The sequence below is a fragment of the Perna viridis genome, chromosome 6 (genome assembly GCF_037379345.1).
Source record: "Perna viridis isolate PV_CMFRI_1.1 ecotype Kerala chromosome 6, ASM3737934v1, whole genome shotgun sequence".
Classification (NCBI taxonomy): Eukaryota; Metazoa; Mollusca; class Bivalvia; order Mytilida; family Mytilidae; genus Perna; species Perna viridis.
In genome coordinates, this window is record NC_142450.1 from 23,118,632 (window position 1) to 23,144,042 (window position 25,411).

Below are 25,411 nucleotides of genomic sequence, written 5' to 3' on the forward strand. Positions count from 1 at the left end.
CCAGTACAAAATACCGGAAAATGCATGATAATTATAAATCTGAACAAGTCCGAAACGACCTATTAATAAAATGCGGAACATTGCACAGAACAAAAAGATTTTCCTTACAGATCTTTTAAAGCTACGAGGTTCGATGTGTCAAATTAAACATTTTTCATACTACAGTAAATATTCAAGATCACCAGACACACCATAGCAGGAGGGTTCCAGACACTTTGAAGAGGAGTGGTGCCAGTCGGGTGCCTCAGAAAAGGGGGGTACTACGACATTATATGCCATTTTTGTCAATTTTACACATGAAAATGACAATTTTTCCTATTAAAAGGAGGGGTAACCAATACCCTGTCCTTGGATCTGCCACTGCATGGAGCTAGAGGAGAGGAGGGTATGCCTAGCGATCTGTGTCCGTGAATTAAAACCTAATATGGGGGTTTGAACGTCCTCAACTACTCTTATGATTCTCGAATGCACGGTAAGTTTGATTACAACCTACTTTGTACAGACATATATAGGACACAATAGCACGGGCGCTTCTGATTTTAGCCATTTTTTTTCAAGGCAGTGTTCTCTTGATTTTTACCATGGTGATAATTTCTTAACATGATCGAAAATGCAAAAATATGGGTATAATATTTTTTCAAGGAAAATATTGGATTCAACAGGGATATAGCTATTACTCTTCAGTGAAATTAAACGCACTTTATGTCCAGACAAAGCATACTAGTAGTTCATATAACATGATTAAGGAATTTAATTATTCTGTTGCATTTGTGGATTCATGCATGCTTGAAAATTTTGCTGATTATATAGTGGAAATTTGAAATAAATGAAGTGCCCCCATCAGGTCAATCAACGGGCCGGGCCCCCTTTTTTGGAATTTTTGAACCCGCCACTGGGTTGAATGTATAAAAAAATTCACGAGTACTTTTTCCTTTTTCGTGACCGAACCGTTGCCCGTGACAGAACACCCCGCTGTACCTTGGGGTTTTATATTACATCGAAAAAAACCCTTCATTTTTCTTCAGCTGCTTTATTTTGGGGAGGAAAGTAGAGATGCCTCAGAGATATTAAAGTTTCTGGATTCATGACCTGCTCAAAGTGTAATCAAAAGAACCAAGGTTCTAGCGGAAATCAAAAGAAAGTAATCCAGGGACAAAGACCAAACATGGAAAAGAGACATACAACAAAGAACATTAAGTAACTAAAATAATACATACAAAGTAACAATAGCAAATGAGCCACTCAGACTCCACTAACAACTGGAAGCTCGGACCAGGTGCACCGGTAGGATAAGCGTCCTCTGCCTTTCCAGAAACACCCGCCGAGTTGCTCATAAAAAAATCAAGTCCGGGTAGATGAAAAAGGAAAGAACAACTATGACACGATGAACAAATCAGTTTTCACGAGTTCATGATGGCGACCATAAAACTTCTGTAGTGATGACTTCAATCTTGTAGCAACATAACCCTGTTCCAAAAGCCCCTTCCAGTACACTATGCTATCACTACCTTTGTCACTTTGCTTAATCGACTATAACACTCTTAATATTAGAATATGTCACTTTAATTATTGTTGTCTCTTTGGTCCGACACCTCGCAATTAGACACTATAAAACAAAGTATAATCATATATCAGAGGCGAAGACAGAGGTTTTGATTGACGTAGGAGATATAAGGTTCGCTGTTTCCGAGATTGCATCATTTCCAGTCAAGTACAATTCTATACGTAACATAACACGGTAAACATCTTATATAAGTGAGCTGTGTCATTCATAAATCTATTTTTCGACATTCTTGACAAAGAGAAGTCCTTGTGTCATGATTACATATTCACGACCCCAAAAAACTTGACAAGTTTAATTTCAATACAACTAACTAAAAACTTCAATACAAAAAACTAACAAAAATGCCAAAAAATGTTCTACTAGAATGCTTTGAAATTATTTACCAAATCAATGCAGAGTACTGCGTTTTCTCGATACAAGGATTGGGTTTTCCGGACTAATTAATATGTATCATGAACTTAATATATATATATATATATATATATATATATATATATATATATATATATATATATATATATATATATATATATATATATATATATATATATATATATATATATATATATATATATATTATTAAAATGTTGAGTTTATATATATTTCAATCATCACAATTTGCATAATTTTGGTACATTTCCCTTGGATAGTTTCAAACACGGCTCATAAATTTAAATTGCCACTTTTCTCAAAATATTTTTTACGATCTCAATTAAAAAGTAAAATGATTTATGAAGTGTGGGATAGAGCTATGATGCAGAGCAGCGTTTTATATCCCCTTTATTAGAGTTTAAATCAAGACATTGTAACCACCTAATCACATTATCAGAGTATGATATATGACCCAAATATTTGCTTCTTTTGAAGTTTTCGATTGAATTTATCCGCTTTGTATAACTATCAATCTTATATTATTAAAAACCGCATTGTTTGGACTATTTTACACTAATTTTTAATATACTGTAGTTTTGTTGGTTCATATCAAGCCGAACTTGTTCCTTCGGTAAAAAATGTGAAATGATTTGAAGATAACCGCTTTTTCAAATCTATTTTTCGATCGATCGTTTTGCTTCTGAGTTTGCTTATAGTTCAGCACGCTTCATTGGGATTTCTCACCAATTACAAATCTCAATGATTTATCAGGGGATTTAAACTGGTCACGAAAGTTTTTCAGAAAGAAAACGTGGGTCTTAAGATGAGGTTGAAATTGGGAGTATGACAAACTCTATGCAATGGAGTACTTTGAGATTTTGTAAAGGAAGACGGAGCTTCATGGCATGCTTGATATTTACGGGTAGATATATAATATACATCAATAATACTAATATTTCTGTCATAATCAATGGTATATCAATTATACGCTCCGTTTTATTAGTGGTTCATAAAACTTTGATAAACGAGTGTCCAATCTATTTCTTTATTAAAATAAGGCGGAGAAAAGTTACTACGGAGTTCAGGAAAGTTTAGGACTTTTCTAATGAAAAAAAACAAAAAACGTTGACTTTTAGTCAACTAATTAATGATATGATATATCTATAAGTATTTGTTTGACATTCTTTGTAACATCTACATGTAAGTATGTTCGCCAGAACACTTTGAATTATTTGTTGTTATTGGCATTTCAAAGTGTAGGATCTTAAGCCATTAAAACAATCGAACGCTAACTTTTATTTCCTTGGCTCATTGCACCTTTATACCTTAATTATTTGGTATTTTTTTCCTACAAGCATCTGTAGTTCTTTTGGTGAATTGTACCGATCGATTTTCATACAATTTCACAGTTTATTAAAAAATCGCCTTGAATGTGATTTTTACATTCCCATAGACGTAGCGTACGTTATTTGTGTCATATTTGGTAACGTCGACATCGGCAAATTTCGACGTCTTTTTTGTATTGCGACGTACATCGTTCTATAATTGTTACATGTAAAAAGAAGAGTGCTTTTTTATTTTTTTACATAAAATAACACACCCGATATGTTTTATTATTTAATTATCCGATTCGATATTAATTTCTCGTACGTTTTGGTCAATTGGAATGATCAGATTACATCCTGATACGGTAAATAGTTTGGCATCAACCATTTAAAAATGATTTGAAGGAAATTTTATCCCCTGAGGAAATGTTAGGAATTATGAAAACAAATTTTGTGATGCGCTAAAAAAGTAAAACACCCTCACTAAAACAGAAAGCCAACAAACCTACAAGCAAAAAAAAGTCAGTAACACGCCCCTCGGAAATGAAAATTGTGGAAGCGTAAAAAGTGAATTTATTTCTTTTCTATTTGGTTTTATATCTCTAATGTAGATGTATGTATATTTCCGGATACATGTACTCGTTTCGGAATTCTAAGGTCTGTTACTAAACATAAAACATTGTTAAAGATTTCGAGAAAACAAAACCTTGGCAAAGCTCCCTCTTCGAGAAAATTTAAGAGCGAAATCTCCCGTTTTTATTATACGACGAAAAAAACTTGCGGTCGTATAATGTTATGGCGCAGTCGTCGTGGTCGGCGGCGATGTCGTCGTAGTCTGGGGACAATTCGTTTCCGTGCGATAACTTAAGTTGTGGTTGACGAATTGTTCTGAAATGTTGATATGATTTTACCAACAACTTCGAAGATTCCTATTTAATTTGGACTTTGTTGCCCCTGCCGCTTAAAAAAAGGGTATACGTGTCAACAAAAAACTCTTCCTCACCGAAAAAACGCTTAAATTTACATATTTTCCCGTGTCTAAGCCCCATAACCATGCTTCACTAAAATAAATCATTTGATATAATAATAGTCTGTTCATCATGATATTATACTCGGTAGTTTTTGTTTCGGTCTATTGGTGACTTGGTCACACTTTATCAAAATTCAAACAATTAATGATTTTTTTTATGTTTCCATAAGAAAGTAGCAAAAATGCAAGTATACAAGTCACTGCTATTGAACACAAATTTCATGAACCCATGTGAAGCACTACTTTTCCTTTAAGAAATTTCGAAGAAAGGATACCCCTATTCCTAAACATTAGGTCCAAGTCTGAAATAATATCTAATGCACAGCATACTGACTTTGTAAATATGTATTTGGCATTTAGAAAATAGATAATACCCAACATACATACTCAGTTTGGGCGCTGAATTTTTGTGTTAGGAATTATGGTCTAAATGTAAAAAAAAAGGAATTTTCAGAATTTCTTCCATTTCACCCGTTATTTATATTTTGTATTTAAATACAAACAAGCTTTTATACGGTAAACTACATTTAAATAGCATCATAGTTTTCGAATGATCCCAATTAATGAATATTTGAAATGTCTTAAGGGCTATAAGGCAAAAATGTTACCTTTTCCATCTCAATTTTGCTGTAAATATTAGTAAACATTTTTTTTGATTTTGTCTCCACGAAGGTTTAAAAGATGTCTAAAATAATATTAAAAACTAGACAAAGTAACCCCCCGCCCACGGGCACTCAAAGTAGCAAAGTAGGACTATCACTGGGGAACACAGATTATGTCATCGCACATGAAATAATTGTCAATTGACAATTGACAAGGCAATACAAATGCAAATTTCATTGAGCTGCTACATTGCTTTAAATTTACTTTCTACCAATCCCCTATAAACATTTCACATGTGCATAAAGGAGTGGGTATAAATGAAAATATCTTAAAAGTCTTATACTTAAAAAATAGGATTGGTTTTTCGTCATGCTGATTTGGATTAAATATCATTACGAGAATTTTGACGTATAACACAAGTTGCTGCAAATATTTTCAAATGAAAAATTGCAAGGAATTTCATAAAATAATTAAACGAAAAATGGACGGACGGACAAACGGACAGACAAGGGTAAAACGATATGCCCCATTTTTAGTTGCGGGACACACTACGAATACGTCAGTTCATTTTTTAACAAAAAATTGACGTAAATGAAAGGTGTAAGGTACAGTATATTTTGATGATTGCATTTAAAAAAAAAATTCCGATTCGCTCCGTTACTTGGTGTAGATGAGGTTGTATTTACGGTACTAGTGACCGTGAAATTAAATGTTACATGATAACGAACCGTCAATTTTTTTACACTCACTCGCTATACGTAACAATTTATGTAATTGATAAATTGTTTCTCGTTTTCAAATTTCATTTTGTTATATTGTTTGCTTCTACGTGTAAATACTTCTTTAACTGAGTACAAAACAAATCTCTGGAAATAAATAAGTTAACGAATAAACAATGTCACGACTTCTATAAAAAAAAATAAGAACAAACAAAAAACAAAAGCAAAACACAAAACTAATCCGACAAAAAAAAGATACGTGTACTTTTAATATAAAACCACTTATCTAATAATTTTTGTTATAAACCTTCTTTTTCAAACGAATGCTTTCGCTTTAAACGGGACACTTAATTTCCGTTATTTTCGTATTGAAATTTGCTCTTCTTTGAACCGATTTAAAAGCAAACATTTGTGTCTGTGCTTTTGGGAAAGACTGGTCACACTTAAAACAAATCAAAGCCTCTCCTCACTGAATTTTGGATACGCAGGCAATTCTTAAAAACATAGAAAATCTGTCTAAACCATATATAAACTACCACCTACTCAAACCAGACCTCTAACAAATCGAAAGCCTGTCGAAGCCGGACATAAAAGACACAGAAATCTTGAGTAAACCGAACATTTGATACATTATAGTAACTATACAAACCAATTATTTTCTTTTTGTACCCCTTTAAATACGTACAAATGTTCTTCAGTTAAACTACGCTATCTTGACTTGACCTAAAAAGCGGACAATCCAACTTGCATGGAAATTTTAATCCTTATTAGTGCATGGGTTTCTACAAAGGAAATAGTTCCGTATAAAACTTTTGACATTTTGTGACACTCTGAGATGCTGTGGTGCGTTAGTTTTCTAATTCTGCATGCTGATACTGTTTTGTTAGAGTTGTTAAGGCCATCCAAATATTTAATGCGTTTTTTTAGGCTAAATTAAAAAAAAGAACAATATATAGATGAAATATAATTTTTCCTCATTTAAAATTGGTACAAAATACAATGACCCTTTCTCCTTTTATGGGATGCCTTCTGAATTTTTTCTACCAAAATTAAGTACATGTAATTGTGTTTTAAATTGAAAATGTTCAATGTTTTTTTTCAAAACTGAAAGTACTACAAGTATTTATTCATCCCGAAATGTCAAATGTGATTTTAGGGGTGGCCTAAACATTCAAATTCATGGCATCTTCACAATGCAACTCACGATTTGACACAAGCATCGGTTGAATTACGTTTTAAGTTAATCAACCAGTGCATAAACTCAATGTTCCATTCTAAAACATAATTAAATGAACATTTTGCACCCTAAAATGACTGCCTGGTATGTATGACACCTACTTTATCAATAAACAAAAATCACAACAAATAAATAATTTTTTATATGATATTTTGAAATATAGAGATCTTAAAAGGAACTGTCAAAACAAATAAATCATTGTCAAGATACATTTTATAGCAGAAAAAAAGTCAGCCATTTGTTCTTTTTGAGTAAAAACTAAGATATATTTTCTCCCTTAAATATTTTTCTTTGCAGGTATTGACCTTTCACTTTTAAGTTTTTTTATTTCGGAATATCACTAATAAAACTGCTCGTTCTTGCTTTCTTAATGTGCAACCTGGTCCTGTTTTTTCCAAATATACAATATGATCCTATTCTAATGAATTTTTTTTTTTTCGGTAATGTACGAATTATGTCCCCAGCAATAGTTTGAGATGGAAATTGTAGTTTTTTCTATTTTTATCGGTCAGATATGTTGTTTATGTAATTGGTAAGGTCGAATATATAAAGGACGTAAGAATTTCTTGAAAAAAATTGCGAGTTTGAGATGAAGTGGTTAAAATCTGTGATCAAGATGGAGTGAGTTAGCGCTGCACAGTATGCATTTCTAGATACGAAATGAGAAGTGAATGAAAGATATGTCAGAAAGTCGGCAAACCCACACGAACGGAGCGTAATCAACCGCGGGATTCCGAGATGGAACTTGAAGAGAGATTAATGTGTGAAATAAAGAGTTGTAAGCCAAGACTATTCGGTCACTTCCGCTACACTTATCCCCATTTGGATCTGTCTATGTATACCCTCAGCACAGGAGATTGGTGAGAATAAGCAAACGGAAAATGCATGATGGTTTTCAATTATGATTTTTATATATGACTGTTTAAGAGGGAAAAATAGGCTACGATGAAAAAAACATAGGGGAAAAAAGAACAGTTTTAAGTGACATGATTACAACGTATTGATGGAGTTGTACACATTGCGTTATTTTAAATTCGTCACATACAATTCTTTATCCGCTTACGCCTACAGCCATTAGAATGCATTGAACTATTCAATGTAAGTTTTCTTTTATGAATAAGGACCTTTTAGAAACTTTACACCCATATTTAATAGTGAAAATACATGGATTACATATTAATTGTTTTGAGATGCTTCTTGGGTTAAATAAGTCTACACTCATGTAATCAGCTTTCTTTCCATTAAATGCCATTGAACGGAATCTATGACGTTGGACTGTCTTCCTCATTCTGAAATATAACAGTATTTTAAATGATTTAACTGTGACTAGATTATAAAGTATCGTTAACACTTCAGGTATTGGTATACACTTTACTCCATATATATAATTCCTAATTATATAGTAATAACTAAAATTCATATTAAGTTGCCGATAGCCCAACAAGTCTAGAGGACACCGGATTTATTACTAAATCTATAAATATATATATAGTATTACATAATGTGATAACATGAAAAGCAATATGAAAAACAGTATATTGTAAATAAATATTATGTATATTAAGTATTCAATGTTCAAATACTTTGTACTTATGATACCTATATTTGCTTCGGAAAAAAATATTTTATCAATAAAAAATGAATTAAAAGAATAGAAAATAAAAAATAAATGACGGTTCATTATATAATAATAATTTAATCAAGGGAAAACCAACTTTATCCCCTGTAATTAACCACTTTACTCGCTGTAAAAGAATGGTTACAGAGTACGCAAGGTGAACGTTCCGTAAGAGGATTCAAATAGGTCTCAAAAAGATTTCATATTAGAAAAGCACACTGAAATTTTATCTGTACATTATAAGGTAAAACTATTAGAAAACATTTTAATAACGAAAGGCCTTGAAATTTATTTCTAAAGATTACAAGATTATGTCTTATCGAAAAACCAGTTAGGAATACAAATCAAGATAAATATCTTCTATGTACAGTGCACAAAGTTAAGTGAAAACAAAATGTTTAGCAATGCACAAAAAACTTCAATATCTTCGGACGAAATGAAAACCAATCAAATAAAATAATCAGCAAAAAATATGTAAACGGGAACAAAAAATTATAACTATTTGAAAAAATTCTTTGTCAATATATTTTAAATCATAATTTTCTTATTTTTAAAAAATTTGGGGGTGAATTTTTGTATAAACCAATTGCTCAATGCAATAATTCATGTTTAATATACAGTAAATGTTTTTCTCATTTTGACTTGATTTTGTTTGTTGGGGTTTAACGTCCGAGCAGCAATATTTCAGCTTATTTGCTGTGGCATATTTTCTTCGTTAAAATACTATCTTCTCTCGTTTCTTTCAATATCTTTCATCTCTATTGCTAATTCCATTCCCACTCCCCTTTTTAGCATTCTTTATATCTCTCAATATTTCACTGTGGTACATTCCACAATTCTTTTTCTTCAGCTCTTTGTTGTAAACGTTGTTGCTAACGTTTGTTTTTCTAAAACAAAGAAAGGAGAAGAAGTGATCTCTCTCAAGGTTACGTAATCGAGTATTTATATCGGACAACCCTGTAATATGTTCATTACAAAACCATGATCTTCACCACAAAAAAGATAAATACCACTTCAAAAAGTTAGACAATGTAAGATTTAAAAAAAAAGTTGTAATGGATAATATAAATGACAACAGGCATCGAAACACTATATTTTACACATTGTCAAGCACCTAAACAATATTAACGAGATTATCAGTACTACCGTTATAAAAATTATAACAAGTACTTTTCAAAACTTTAAGACAAAAGTTTTGCTTTGACTAAAAAAATATATATTTACATGTATGATTATATAACGAGAACAATCCCACCGGAAAGAAACTGTTAGCCCAAGCCCACCCATTGTTTTTCAACGAACGACGAGGAAACCCTCATACCAAAGGGAAGGTGAGGCTGTAGCTGGCCCCAAAACATTATTATGCACTAGTATAGCGAAGGAGTTCCTTCAATATACTCAAGAAACAAAAATAAACTAAAGATGAAAACGAAACAAGAAACACTGAGACCAGAAATTCTCGACTTGGGACAGTCGCAACAAATACTGAACGATGTATGGTAGTACAGGACAAAGTACTAAACATGTTAGAGTCGACTCGAGTCTAGGATATTAACACACCAGTGATGATATTTGGTGGATATTTTATACAAACATCTTTAACACACTAATATAAAGTTGTGGTCTATTGAGAAAAACATGAAAAGATATCAATTAATTTCGCAGATTCCCATAAAATGTTAATTTTATTGTATTGTTATTCTTGTTAGAAAAATATTAACCAAAATCAGCGCAATCCGTCATGAAAACTTTGAACTTCCTTTTATACCTTTCTGGTGAGGAACCCCTCCCTTTTAATTACTTTCTGAGAGTATGATGTTCTGTCAAATTACTTTCAATCTACAACTCCTCTGAATCAACAGGCTTTCGTAATTGATTGTTACGAAGCTTTACAGGTCTCTGGACTGTTGACAGTAAAATTATTTATAAATTTCCTTTCATCTTATAACTATATAAGAATCCTAGCTATGTGGTCCCTCGTTAAAAATTTACCAGAAACACTTTGATGGCCGTCTGAAAGAATCATTTAGTTTTTATCCATGAATTGCATGATAACTGCTGATTCAGTTGATTTTAAGGCACCAATTTTTGTCAATTACCAAATTTGGAAATACTATCTATTTATCTATCTAGCTGGCCGAGTGGTCTAGGGCGCTGGACTTTGTGCAGGCGGTGTTGCCATAGATGTCACAGCGGTACGAGTTCGAGTCCCGCGGAGGGAACGACCAAAAATTTGCATCGCAAATTTGACAGTTCTAACATCGTTGGGAATTTTTCAGACCTTTACATATATATAAAATTTTAACATATCTAGCTTGGCCTGAATTATCACGTAAGTCATAAATCATTTGATTTATTACAAACAATGAATTACATTTCACAAACTTATCTAGTACACAAAGAAAGTGAATATAGACCATATATATGGTACAATATAGACATTAAACAAGTCAAGTCAGAACTATTTCCGGTTTGTACACAGGACAAAATGTAGGACAATATAGTTGATGAGTAGCAAATACATATCTTCAGATAAACTAAATAAAAATGAAATAAATAACAACGTAAATGCGCAAAATAAAATGAGTAATCAATGACAAAACTTTTTAAAGATCATTTCAAAATCGTAACAAAATCTGACATTCTTAGATCTTTTGTTGTTGTTTTTTAATATACAGTAACATTTTTAGGGGGTATTTGTTGATTGTTTTTAGTTGGTTTTTTTGTGCTTTTTTTTATATATATATTTAATTTTATTTTTCTGTTCTCAACAATAGTTTTTCGTAGTAATTTTATTCTTCAGCTTGACTTTACTTTCTTAATGCATGGGAAGCAAGAGAAAAGTCCCCTAATCCTGTCAACAAGTTTCTTCTTTTGTTTTATATCAACATGTTCTACGACAACATTAGTGTATCCTCCTACATAAAACAGAGCTTCAACTTTCTTTCTAGGCATTTCATCTTTTGTTGTTTCATTTTCAGTAACAGTTTTTGTTGGTTCATTTTCTGTTACATTTTTTGATGGCTCATTTTCTATTACAACTTTTGATGGCAAATTTTCTGTTGCATCTTTTGATGGCTTGTTTTCTGTTACAACTTTTGATGACTTATTTTCTGTAACATTTTTCGATGACCCATTGTCTTTTACATCTTTGTTATTGTATTGATTCTTTTTACATTCTAAAAAAATTAAATTAAAAGTAATTACAAGGCTTTTCATAAAGTCATTTTACTCATTCCTTCTACTTTCAAAGGACTTCAAGTGAAGTTAACTCTGTACCATATACATTAGATTTTAATTACCTATAACATTACTTTATCAAATGGCAAATTTCTTTGTAACTTTATAATTCATGTGTATATACTATTATATTCAAGGGGAGTTATACATACTTTTCTCCTGTTTTTCAGTCCCTTTCTTTTCCTTCTTCAATTCTTTTCTCGACCTTTCTTTTTCTTTTTTAGCATCCTTTATTTCTTTCATTACATCGTTATGCCAACTTTTCCACATTTCCTTTTCTTCAGCCTTCTTTTTGTCCTCCTCCATCTGATAGTATAATCTTGCCTTTTTGTCCAATACCTTTTGTAACTTCTTTTCATTTTTCTTTTTTGTTTTCACTAGCTTTTTTATTTCTTTCTTTTCCTTTTTGCTGACATCCTATACAATAAACGAGGAGAAGAATGCACATTGGTCATGTGACTTCGATGAAGTGTGAGATGCATGTAACTGATACATCCAGAGCAGTATACATATTGGTCAAGTATAATGTGACGGGCGGCCTACCATAGATATTTAGAGGTTGAAAAGGATGAAGAATTAATTAAAACAATAACAAAAAAACCAAACAAACAACCAAACAAACAAACAAACAAACAAAAAACAATAATATGAGCCAAACTAAAAACTTGTATAAAAATGTACCGGTATATAGGATAGTTTTCAGAGAGAAAAAATGTTTGTGTGTGGGCATGTGTGTTTTTTTTTTATCTTAAAAGTGTTTGCTAGCTTGCAGAAAGCAGTTTGCGTTTTGTATTTATATGTTTGGGCTTCTTTGCAATCTTTATTTTTATCATCTACAGTACAGGTTAGAAACAATTGAAGCTAATGAAAGTACAAATTAATTTTATGAGAAACATACCTTTAGCATGTGAGTTGGAAGCATAATTTCATTGTCGTTTCTCTCTGCCATATTCAAGTCTTTTGTATCAACTGTAAAATAGAAAATTTGTCATGGAAAATGCATGGAACTAGATAATAATTATGACAGTTAACTAAAAATCAGTGTGACTTAATTTTAAAATTCAACTTTGAGGGTCTCAAGAAATTAGGCTGAAAAGATTATTGTAATCAACTAGTTTAAACAAAAGTTAATCACCATCATCTCCCTCCATCTCAGGTTGTTCCTGGTGGACAGCGAATATATCCTCATGGTTCTCAGTCTCTTCACTTCTGGGTGCTTCTATGATCTACAATTAACACATTTTTAATTTCGTGATGCTTGGGTTTATCACAATTTAAGTATAATCTTATGGACTGTAACATTATTTCAACATTCCTTTTGTTTTTGTTTTTTGTTTTTTGTTTTTTGGTTTTGGCTCTTATATGTGTCTATTGATATAGTCTGAATACTGTCTGTTACAATAGCTCTGCTTAACTAGGAATCTGAACAATAAAACTTGAAAGTCCAACTGATAATTCAGAATTAACTTTCACTTACTATTGTTGTTTGAGTCCCATTTCTTCCGGCTCTAAGATCACTTATTTGTTCGTCAATTTGGCATTTCTGCTTCTGCAATGCATCTAAAAAGTACACGTTTCTTTCCTTATAGTAGCTTGCCTTATTCATGTATTTCTGTGTCATTCATAAAATTTATTTTTAAGACATCAAAAATACAAAAAATAGGTTTACAGATACAAAAAAAAAAGATCAACAATTTCTCATTTACATATAGACGTTTCATGATATATGGGAAAATTCCTTGAACATACCAAATTCAATCTTGTATTCTGCTTCTACAGATTTCATTCTGACGGACTGACAATTCTGGCTGTTGGAAATTCGTCCTGAAAACAATAACAAGTATATCACAATGCTCCTATATCAAATATAAAAATCGTTGTATGGAGAATTCAATAAGAGCATGAAAAAGTTAATAAGTTCCGTTTCGTTAGATAGACAAAACATTTTAACACAAGAATATGCTGGCCGAAATCCTTTTTCAAGTTTGTTCTTAAATGTTTAATACATAATGATATTGTATAAACATCATGTAAAATTGTATTTTGTGTAGTTGTTTAATTGGAAAAATTCAGTTGTCTAACTTAAAAGACAATCGTACGAGACCGTGTTCAGCTTCATGAGATATAGTTTAAGACTATCAATTTTGACACGGGGGTTATATCTTCTTACCGTTTTTATTATTGATATTCTCTGCGTTTTCCTTTGTCATCTGCCAGTCCTCTATAGAATAGTGGACCTCCACCACAGAGAGGGCACTTTCATCCGTTATTATAAGACCCATTATGTCTTCTTTCTCCATAACAACTGAAAAAAAAATTAACCGAAATGTTTATTTATCTCTGTATTTAAGAAATGTACGATGCATGTTATCTAGTTTTTCTTTAATGAAATCTGTTAACTTTCACCTCATAACCAGTGTCATGTTACTGTATGCCGGATATATGCCCATGAATCCAGGTAACTGTAACTCTCCGTGGTCTCATTGCAAAGTTATTAATGACCGAAAACCGAACATTTAGGTCAACTTAGATTTCGTATTTTTAAGCATTTTTAAAATATCTATCGCCTTTTTTTAAATTACCGTCAGTAGAAGCGAATAAAACAAAAGTTGCTTACAATCGCTTTTCTTTCCCAAAAGCAATGTCTAACTGTTCTCATTAATACAATCAAGTTTTTATTTTACAGTAAAGCATAAGACTACCTTCTAATGTCTTCATAAAAAAGCAATCGGTAAAATACAATCCCCGCTCTGCAAATACGTCTACACGCTTCAATCGATGATGAATCGATGGTAGGGTTGCCAACGTCGTTAACAGTGACGTCAGCGTTTGCACGCAAAGCGGTAGCGTCAACACAAAGTTCATGGCGGTCCACATCACAGAAAACACATTATTTGTATTTGTTTTTCCTTGGCCCTATCTTTTTTCAAAATTTGACCCTATCCGTGCTACCCTATAATGAAATTCAAAATGCCCTTTTAGCTGATCTGATCCGAAAGAAAAGAACATCGTTTAGCTAGATCCTTTAATCTCAGTTTCCGCTATATAGATGACGTGTTATCGTTAAACAATCCTAGTCTCGGGGATTTGATACATCGCATCTACCCCAAAGAAATTGAGATCAAGGATACTACAGACACTGTAAATTAAGTCAGCCTCATGTCTTGACCTACACTTGGAGATCGATGGTAAAGGAAAACTATTGACCAAACTTTACGACAAACGTGATGACTTTTCATTCACTGTCAACTTTTCTTTCATCTGTGGCAACATCCCTTCACCACCTGCCTATGGAGTTTTCATATAACAACTCATACGTTATGCCAGAGCTTGCCGTAACTTTGCAGACTTTTTGTATCGCGCTAGACTTCGTACAATTAGGCTTCTGGAACAGGATTATGTTGCCACAAGACTGAAGTTATCACTACAGAAGTTTTATGGTCGTCATCACATGGATCGCTACGATGTATCAATCTGCATCGTGAAAACAGATTTGTTCGACGTATCATAGTTTTCCTTTCCTCTTTCGTCTGCTCTGGACTTAACTTTTTATGAGCAACTTGGCGGGTGTTTCTAGAAAAGCAGAGGACGCTTACCCTACCGGTGCACCTGGTCCATGATCCCAGTTTTTAGTGGAGTCCGAGTTGCTCATTTACTTTTGTTTCTTTGTATTTATTATTTTAGTTACTTTATTTTCTTTGTTGTGCACGTCAGTTTTCCATGTCTGGTCTTCGCCGCTGGATTACATTCTTTTGATTTCCGCTAGAATCTTGGTTTCCTTGATACTCTTTATTTCGATACAAAGCAAATTAACTCTAGATGGTACTTATATTTGAGGGACATATATATTTCCATTCATTTGCTCACCATTTTAGTTCATATTAGTTAATGTATTTGTTACTTGTGCCGTTTTTTATATTTTATATTGCGGTACTGAAACTTAGAGTCGAATAGTAAATGATTATTATCGTACATAATTTAGGGGACAACCATTCATTTTTTCTGAAAGAGGAGGACCGGCATGTTTCAGAAATAAATATTCTGGCCCAACAAAATTTGCCTGCCCTCAATCAGATGGTTTTGAATTCCGCGTCAATAAGGTTTGAAAAGAATGAAAAATGCCCTCCTGCTAGTGCCGTTGAAATTACTCTGCGTGTCATGTGTCTTGATAAAGACAGACACTATCAAAATAATGAGGCCAAATTAAAGTTTGGGTGGTCGATGCACCAGCAATTTTTAGATGCAGAGTAGTTTCAAAAACCAGTGTCGAAAAGTAGGCTGTTAGGTCATTTCCTAGTATACAATTATTATTTCATCAGAATATCACACACACACACACACACACACACACCCTAAATGAAAAAAAAAACCAAACTACCCAAAACGAACAAATAAACAAACATTAAAGGCAGCAGAATGGGGGAAAATGTCCTTATCTGTTTTAATTTCTGATCACAAAACAAGAAAATTAGCAATTTTCACATACAATAATATTGAAATGAAATGAATTGATTTCCTTGTCATGCCATCAAAGATGATAATTTTTGTTATTACAATGAGTTTTAATCACAAGATGCTGGATATAATTATTTCAATATAATGCCATGTACTTGCATGTAATTGATTATTTCATGAATATGTGCGTGTAAGTGAAATAATCTCCATTTAGCAAAATAAAATATAAGCTAAACAACTTTTTTTTTCTGTCATTTTGAATAAACTGAAAGTATTTGGAACTTGAAAAAAAAAATCTGTTTATTAATATTAGAAAGCAACAATGGTGAGAAAAAATACTTACATAAGTCAGCTATTTATCATGTTACATCAGACATCTGTGCCAATCAAAATATAGAGGCATTGACTTACATTTAACCAGATGTTGAACTTTAAAATGTTTCTTTAAACTTGTATGATTTATTTCAATTATAAGTATTTGCTAGGTTCTTTTGTATTGGTTTGTTTTCAGGGCGGATCCAGGATTTGAGTTGGGGGGGGGGCGTAAATTGAATTAAATGCCGTGCAAAGCAAGGCAAAAAATATCATGGGGTGAAACTTGAGGTGAAAAAATTTTCCTTACCGATTTAGTTTGGGGGGGGGGGGTTGTACGCCCGGTACGCCAGTCCTTGGACCCGCGCCTGGTTTTGATGTAATTGTATCTGCGTAAGATTAGTTGAGATTAAACTTCTTACAAAATAGCAGAGATTGTGTTTAAGGGGATCTTTTTTCCTCATATAAAATAATCTGGACTGTACCATATGTCAAGTAAAGTATTAAAGGATTTTCGAACATATCTACCTCCAGTAACTGATTTACGTGTAACCTGCTTATATACTTGAAGAAAACGGGTGTCACTTCCTATATACCAATATATACAGACGTGCCGCTGGAATGGGTCTGTTTTTTCTAGAGTTAAAATATATAATTGGGTCATTAATTTTTCCCTTTCCTATGTCAGTGGGCTGTCATTTATCAATGGATCATTTTTCTACATTTTTTCTACAATTAAATGTTTGATATTATTGCCTTTCTGCATCCTACTTGACACCTAAATGGTCTCTTAATTAAACAAAATGTTAGGTACGCACAGGGTTTGTAATATAACTTCCCTGCTATTCAGTAGTAGAATGTATGAATGGGTACGTGTTTCTTGCAGAAAAATATGTATGAACGGGGTGTTTTCCAACTCAAGCTGCACCCCATATCAAATTTTAACAATAGTGACCCCCTCCCGTGGTCAAAACATTACTAAAAAACTAATAAATAAACCGCAAATATTCGTAAAAACCGTCAGGTTATCGTAAATCATTCGTTAATTATCATTGCTTGGACCAAATCGTAACGATTTGCATTGTACTCGTAATTATTCTTAACAATAACGCATGCATTCGTAAATTGCTCGTATTTAACTGAAATGCATCTGTTATCGTTAACCCATAGATGAATTGATTGTTCATACTGGTAACGTTTGAAAATCACCGGTGACAGTGGCTTATTCGCAATGATTCGTGTGAGTTTACAATTCTTGTAAATTTTGAAGATTCGTACGAATTCGTCAGAAAAATTCGTGTATGTGAAGTGGGTATAACGTTCAATTATGCCGCTAAATTTTTTACTTAAGAGATACATCAGACTTTAAATCAATGAATGCCAACATTATCTTCCCAGGGTTGGTTGTATACACATTCCCGAGGTCAACTCAAAATTCGTATAATTTTCAACGGAAATTTGGGCTTTTTTGGCAATAACATAAAATAAAAAAATAAACCGTACACTCATTCAAAACACTTTTAATGGTACATCACGGTTTTTTTTAATATATCATTTTATTAAAGTAATCTCCGCTTTTACGGAATTTTGATAGTGAACAACCTCAACTATTCTCTGTAGCCAATTGACATGATGTGTCACGCAGTGACTAATTTCTGTTATTTTTGCATGGCTAGACTATTACTTCATGAAAATAAAATATAATTCATAGTTTCATCTTTTGGACTGTCGGTTGCCATGGTAACCAAATTTTCCTGATAAAAATTAGAGTTCCGTGGCTTGTAAACTAGTATATCTTTTTTTACTATAAATGCTACAAGGTGTGTTTAAGCAAAACATGAACTAATAAGTATAAAATACAAATAATAGTCTATCAATTCTTAAACTATGCTGTTCCTTCATCTTTCAGTAAAAGTTCTCGGAAAGGGGGGGGGGGATGCTGCACTTTTTTGTTTGGTAATTGGATTACTTCATGAGCAAGAAAACGTCGCGAAAATAAATCGCCGGAAATAATTTCTTTCTTAACGGAGTATATATTTGAAAAAAAATGTAGACACAAAATGAAACAGCCGCAAAATTTAAGTGACATTAAAATCGCGAAAATTCGTGACCAGAAAATAAATTTGTTTCTAGTATTACTATAGACACAGAAATGATTATGTCCAAGTAATGTTTTAAAGATATATATTTGTTTGCTCTATTACAGCCCTCAGCTTCCCTTTTCGTGTACAGTCAACAGTAACTGTACCCAACATCACGGAGCCTCAAAATATTTCAAACAATGTCCAAGAAAACAATACAGAAACAAAAAGACATATATTTTCAACTGAACATACTACTTTTTTCGACAACACTTCGACCTCGACTACATTACAATTTCATACAGAACGAGAAATGACATTAGGAAACTCTAATATAACTTCGACAGTAGATGCGACTTCTACAGCATCATCAAGAGCTATATATGATACGAATATTATCGAAGAAGGTACGTCTACTGCAACGATTACCATGACAAATGACGACACAATTACTTCCGATGAAGAGGTTACAACAGTTATCACTTCCAATGTTGGAGCACGGGCTACTTTCGCTCCAGTAAAAATATCCACAATACATGAAGGAACTGTCACAACTTTGGATAAAAATGGGTCCACTCCTGCTGAAACAACAAAGATAGATACAGAAACCACAAGTTCTTCAGAAGTCACGACTACAGTTGCAAGCACAATTACTTCAGAAGAAACAAAAAGACAAACGACACTTACAACTACTTCTGATAATCCGACTACGACCGAATCGGAAATGACCGCAAGTACATCTGATACGACTACAAACGTACCCACAACAAGTTCTGAAGCATCTACAAGAAGAGAAGCAGAAAGCACAACCATTGTACAAGAGACCACTACAGCAATAATCACAACTTCTGCAGACCAAACCACAACAAATGCTGCCTCCACATCTACTGTAGATGGATCAACCACTATCGCTGCTCCAACAACATCTACCATACCACCAGGTCTAACTTCGACCGAAGACGGTTCTACTGCTGCCCTAACCACAATGATAGATGCAGAAACCACAAGTACTTCAGAAGCCAAGACTACAGTTGCAAGCACAACTACTTCAGAGGAAACAACAAGACAAACGACACTTACAACTACTTCTGATAATCCGACTACGACCGAATCGGAAACGACCACAAGTACATCTGATACGACTACAAACGTCCCCACAACAAGTCTTGAAGCATCTACAAGAAGAGAAGCAGAAAGCACAACCATTGTACAAGAGACCACTACAGCAACAATCACAACTTCTGCAGACCAAACCACAAGAAATGCTCCCACCACATCTACTGTAGATGGATCAACCACTATCGCTGCCGCAACAACATCTACCATACCACCAGGTCTAACTTCGACCGAAGACGGTTCTACTGCTGCCCTAACGACAACGATAGATGCAGAAACCACAAGTACTTCAGAAGCCGATACTACAGTTGCAAGCACAACTACTTCAGAAGAAAGAACTAGACAAACGACACTTACAACTACTTCTGATAATCCGACTACGACCGAATCGGAAACGACCACAAGTACATCTGATACGACTACAAACGTACCCACAACAAGTTCTGAAGCATCTACAAGAAGAGAAGCAGAAAGCACAACCATTGTACAAGAGACCACTACAGCAACAATCATAACTTTTGCAGACCAAACCACGACAAATGCTCCCACCACATCTACTGTAGATGGATCAACCACTATCGCTGCTGCAATAACATCTACCATACCACCAGGTCTAACTTCGACCGAAGACGGTTCTACTGCTGCCCTAACGACAACGATAGATGCAGAAACCACAAGTACTTCAGAAGCCAAGACTACAGTTACAAGCACAACTACTTCAGAAGAAACAACAAGACAAACGACACTTACAACTACTTCTGATAATCCGACTACGACCGAATCGGAAACGACCACAAGTACATCTGATACGACTACAAACGTACCCACAACAAGTCTTGAAGCATCTACAAGAAGAGAAGCAGAAAACACAACCATTGTACAAGAGACCACTACAGCAACAATCACAACTTCTGCAGACCAACCCACAAAAAATGTTGACTCCACATCTACTGTAGATGGATCAACCACTATCGCTGCCGCAACAACATCTACCATACCACCAGGTCCAAATGCGGCCGAAGACGGTTCTACTGCTGCCCTAACGACAACGATAGATGCAGAAACCACAAGTACTTCAGAAGCCAAGACTACAGTTACAAGTACAACTACTTCAGAAGAAACAAGACAAACGACACTTACAACTACTTCTGATAATCCGACTACGACCGAACCGGAAACGACCACAAGTACATCTGATACGACTACAAACGTACCCACAACAAGTTCTGAAGCATCTACAACAAGAGAAGCAGAAAGCACAACCATTGTACAAGAGACCACTACAGCAATAATCACAACTTCTGCAGACCAAACCACAAGAATTGTTGCCTCCACATCTACTGTAGATGGATCAACCACTATCGCTGCTGCAACAACATCTACCATACCACCAGGTCTAACTTCGACCGAAGACGGTTCTACTGCTGCCCTAACGACAACGATAGATGCAGAAACCACAAGTACTTCAGAAGCCAAGACTACAGTTGCAAGCACAACTACTTCAGAAGAAACAACAAGACAAACGACACTTACAACTACTTCTGATAATCCGACTACGACCGAATCGGAAACAACCACAAGTACATCTAATTCGACTACAAACGTACCCACAACAAGTTCTGAAGCATCTACAAGAAGAGAAGCAGAAAGCACAACCATTGTACAAGAGACCACTACAGCAACAATCACAACTTCTGCAGACCAAACCACAAGAAATGCTCCCACCACATCTACTGTAGATGGATCAACCACTATCGCTGCTGCAACAACATCTATCATACCACCAGGTCTAACTTCGACCGAAGACGGTTCTACTGCTGCCCTAACGACAACGATAGATGCAGAAACCACAAGTACTTCAGAAGCCGATACTACAGTTGCAAGCACAACTACTTCAGAAGAAACAACTAGACAAACGACACTTACAACTACTTCTGATAATCCGACTACGATCGAATCGGAAACGACCACAAGTACATCTGATACGACTACAAACGTACCCACAACAAGTTCTGAAGCATCTACAAGAAGAGAAGCAGAGAGCACAACCATTGTACAAGAGACCACTACAGCAACAATCACAACTTCTGCAGACCAAACCACAAGAAATGCTCCCACCACATCTACTGTAGATGCATCAACCACTATCGCTGCCGCAACAACATCTACCATACCACCAGGTCTAACTTCGACCGAAGACGGTTCTACTGCTGCCCTAACGACAACGATAGATGCAGAAACCACAAGTACTTCAGAAGCCAAGACTACAGTTGCAAGCACTACTACTTCAGAAGAAACAACAAGACAAACGACACTTACAACTACTTCTGATAATCCGACTACGACCGAATCGGAAACGACCACAAATACATCTGATACGACTACAAACGTACCCACAACAAGTTCTGAAGCATCTACAACAAGAGAAGCAGAAAGCACAACCATTGTACTAGAGACCACTACAGCAACAATCACAACTTCTGCAGACCAAACCACAAGAAATGCTCCCACCACATCTACTGTAGATGGATCAACCACTATCGCTGCTGCAACAACATCTACCATACCACCAGGTCTAACTTCGACCGAAGACGGTTCTACTGCTGCCCTAACGACAACGATAGATGCAGAAACCACAAGTACTTCAGAAGCCAAGACTACAGTTGCAAGCACAACTACTTCAGAAGAAACAACAAGACAAACGACACTTACAACTACTTCTGATAATCCGACTACGATCGAATCGGAAACGACCACAAGTACATCTGATACGACTACAAACGTACCCACATCAAGTTCTGAAGCATCTACAAGAAGAGAAGCAGAAAACACAACCATTGTACAAGAGACCACTACAGCAACAATCACAACTTCTGCAGACCAAACCACAACAAATGCTCCCACCACATCTACTGTAGATGGATCAACCACTATCGCTGCTGCAACAACATCTACCATACCACCAGGTCTAACTTCGACCGAAGACGGTTCTACTGCTGCCCTAACGACAACGATAGATGCAGAAACCACAAGTACTTCAGAAGCCAAGACTACAGTTGCAACCACAACTACTTCAGAAGAAACAACAAGACAAACGACACGTACAACTACTTCTGATAATCCGACTACGATCGAATCAGAAACGACCACAAGTACATCTGATACGACTACAAACGTACCCACAACAAGTTCTGAAGCATCTACAAGAAAAGAAGCAGAAAGCACAACCATTGTACAAGAGACCACTACAGCAACAATCACAACTTCTGCAGACCAAACCACAAGAAATGCTCCCACCACATCTACTGTAGATGCATCAACCACTATCGCTGCCGCAACAACATCTACCATACCACCAGGTCTAACTTCGACCGAAGACGGTTCTACTGCTGCCCTAACGACAACGATAGATGCAGAAACCACAAGTACTTCAGAAGCCAAGACTACAGTTGCAAGCACAACTACTTCAGAAGAAACAACAAGACAAACGACACTTACAACTACTTCTGATAATCCGACTACGACCGAATCGGAAACGACCACAAATACATCTGATACGACTACAAACGTACCCACAACAAGTTCTGAAGCATTTACAACAAGAGAAGCAGAAAGCACAACCATTGTACTAGAGACCACTACAGCAACAATTACAACTTCTGCAGACCAAACCACAAGAAATGCTCCCACCACATCTACTGTAGATGGATCAACCACTATCGCTGCTGCAACAACATCTACCATACCACCAGGTCTAACTTCGACCGAAGACGGTTCTACTGCTGCCCTAACGACAACGATAGATGCAGAAACCACAAGTACTTCAGAAGCCAAGACTACAGTTGCAACCACAACTACTTCAGAAGAAACAACAAGACAAACGACACTTACAACTACTTCTGATAATCCGACTACGACCGAATCGGAAACGACCACAAGTACATCTGATACGACTACAAACGTACCCACAACAAGTCTTGAAGCATCTACAAGAAGAGAAGCAGAAAGCACAACCATTGTACAAGAGACCACTACAGCAACAATCACAACTTCTGCAGACCAAACCACAAGAAATGCTCCCACCACATCTACTGTAGACGGATCAACCACTATCGCTGCTCCAACAACATCTACCATACCACCAGGTCTAACTTCGACCGAAGACGGTTCTACTGCTGCCCTAACCACAATGATAGATGCAGAAACCACAAGTACTTCAGAAGCCAAGACTACAGTTGCAAGTACAACTACTTCAGAAGAAACAACAAGACAAACGACACGTACAACTACTTCTGATAATCCGACTACGACCGAATCGGAAATGACCACAAGTACATCTGATACGACTACAAACGTACCCACAACAAATCTTGAAGCATCTACAAGAAGAGAAGCAGAAAGCACAACCATTGTACAAGAGACCACTAGTGCAACAATCACAACTTCTGCAGACCAAACCACAAGAATTGTTGCTTCCACATCTACTGTAGATGGATCAACCACTATCGCTGCTGCAACATCTACCATATCACCAGGTCTAACTTTGACCGAAGACGATTCTACTGCTGCCCTAACGACAACGGTAGATGCAGAAACCACAAGTACTTCAGAAGCCAAGACTACAGTTACAAGTACAACTACTTCAGGAGAAACAAAAACACAAACGACACTTACAACTACTTCTGATAATCCGACTACGACCGAATCAGAAACAACCACAAGTACATCTGATACGACTACAAACGTACCCACAACAAGTCTTGAAGCATCTACAAGAAGAGAAGCAGAAAACACAACCATTATACAAGAGACCACTACAGCAACAATCACAATTTCTGCAGACCAAACCACAAGAAATGTTGCCTCCACATCTACTGTAGATGGATCAACCACTATCGCTGCTGCAACAACATCTATCATACCACCAGGTCTAACTTCGACCGAAGACGGTTCTACTGCTGCCCTAACGACAACGATAGATGCAGAAACCACAAGTACTGCAGAAGCCAAGACTACAGTTGCAAGCACAACTACTTCAGAAGAAACAACAAGACAAACGACACTTACAACTACTTCTGATAATCCGACTACGACCGAATCGGAAACGACCACAAGTACATCTGATACGACTACAAACGTACCCACAACAAGTTCTGAAGCATCTACAAGAAGAGAAGCAGAAAGCACAACCATTGTACAAGAGACCACTACAGCAACAATCACAACTTCTGCAGACCAAACCACAAGAAATGCTCCCACCACATCTACTGTAGATGGATCAACCACTATCGCTGCTGCAACAACATCTACCATACCACCAGGTCTAACTTCGACCGAAGACGGTTCTACTGCTGCCCTAACGACAACGATAGATGCAGAAACCACAAGTACTTCAGAAGCCAAGACTACAGTTGCAAGCACAACTACTTCAGAAGAAACAACAAGACAAACGACACTTACAACTACTTCTGATAATCCGACTACGACCGAATCGGAAACGACCACAAGTATATCTAATACGACTACAAACGTACCCACAACAAGTTCTGAAGCATCTACAAGAAGAGAAGCAGAAAACACAACCATTGTACAAGAGACCACTACAGCAACAATCACAACTTCTGCAGACCAAACCACAACAAATGCTCCCACCACATCTACTGTAGATGGATCAACCACTATCGCTGCTGCAACAACATCTACCATACCACCAGGTCTAACTTCGACCGAAGACGGTTC

The 25,411-nt window shown here is 35.4% G+C and overlaps 1 protein-coding gene across 1 annotated transcript; it reads right to left on the bottom strand.

The window, feature by feature from the left end:
• Nucleotides 1–10,807: 10,807 nt before the first annotated feature.
• LOC148614135 (uncharacterized) lies at nucleotides 10,808–14,786 on the bottom strand. Its single transcript, XM_088586166.1, has 8 exons — nucleotides 14,411–14,786; nucleotides 13,879–14,013; nucleotides 13,458–13,532; nucleotides 13,186–13,268; nucleotides 12,844–12,934; nucleotides 12,607–12,677; nucleotides 11,861–12,125; nucleotides 10,808–11,647 (listed from the first exon to the last, which is right to left on the bottom strand). The coding sequence occupies exons 1-8, from the start codon at nucleotides 14,583–14,585 to the stop codon at nucleotides 11,268–11,270; spliced, it is 1,275 nt and encodes a 424-aa protein (XP_088442292.1). The 5' UTR covers nucleotides 14,586–14,786; the 3' UTR covers nucleotides 10,808–11,267.
• Between the last annotated feature and the right edge of the window lie 10,625 nt (nucleotides 14,787–25,411).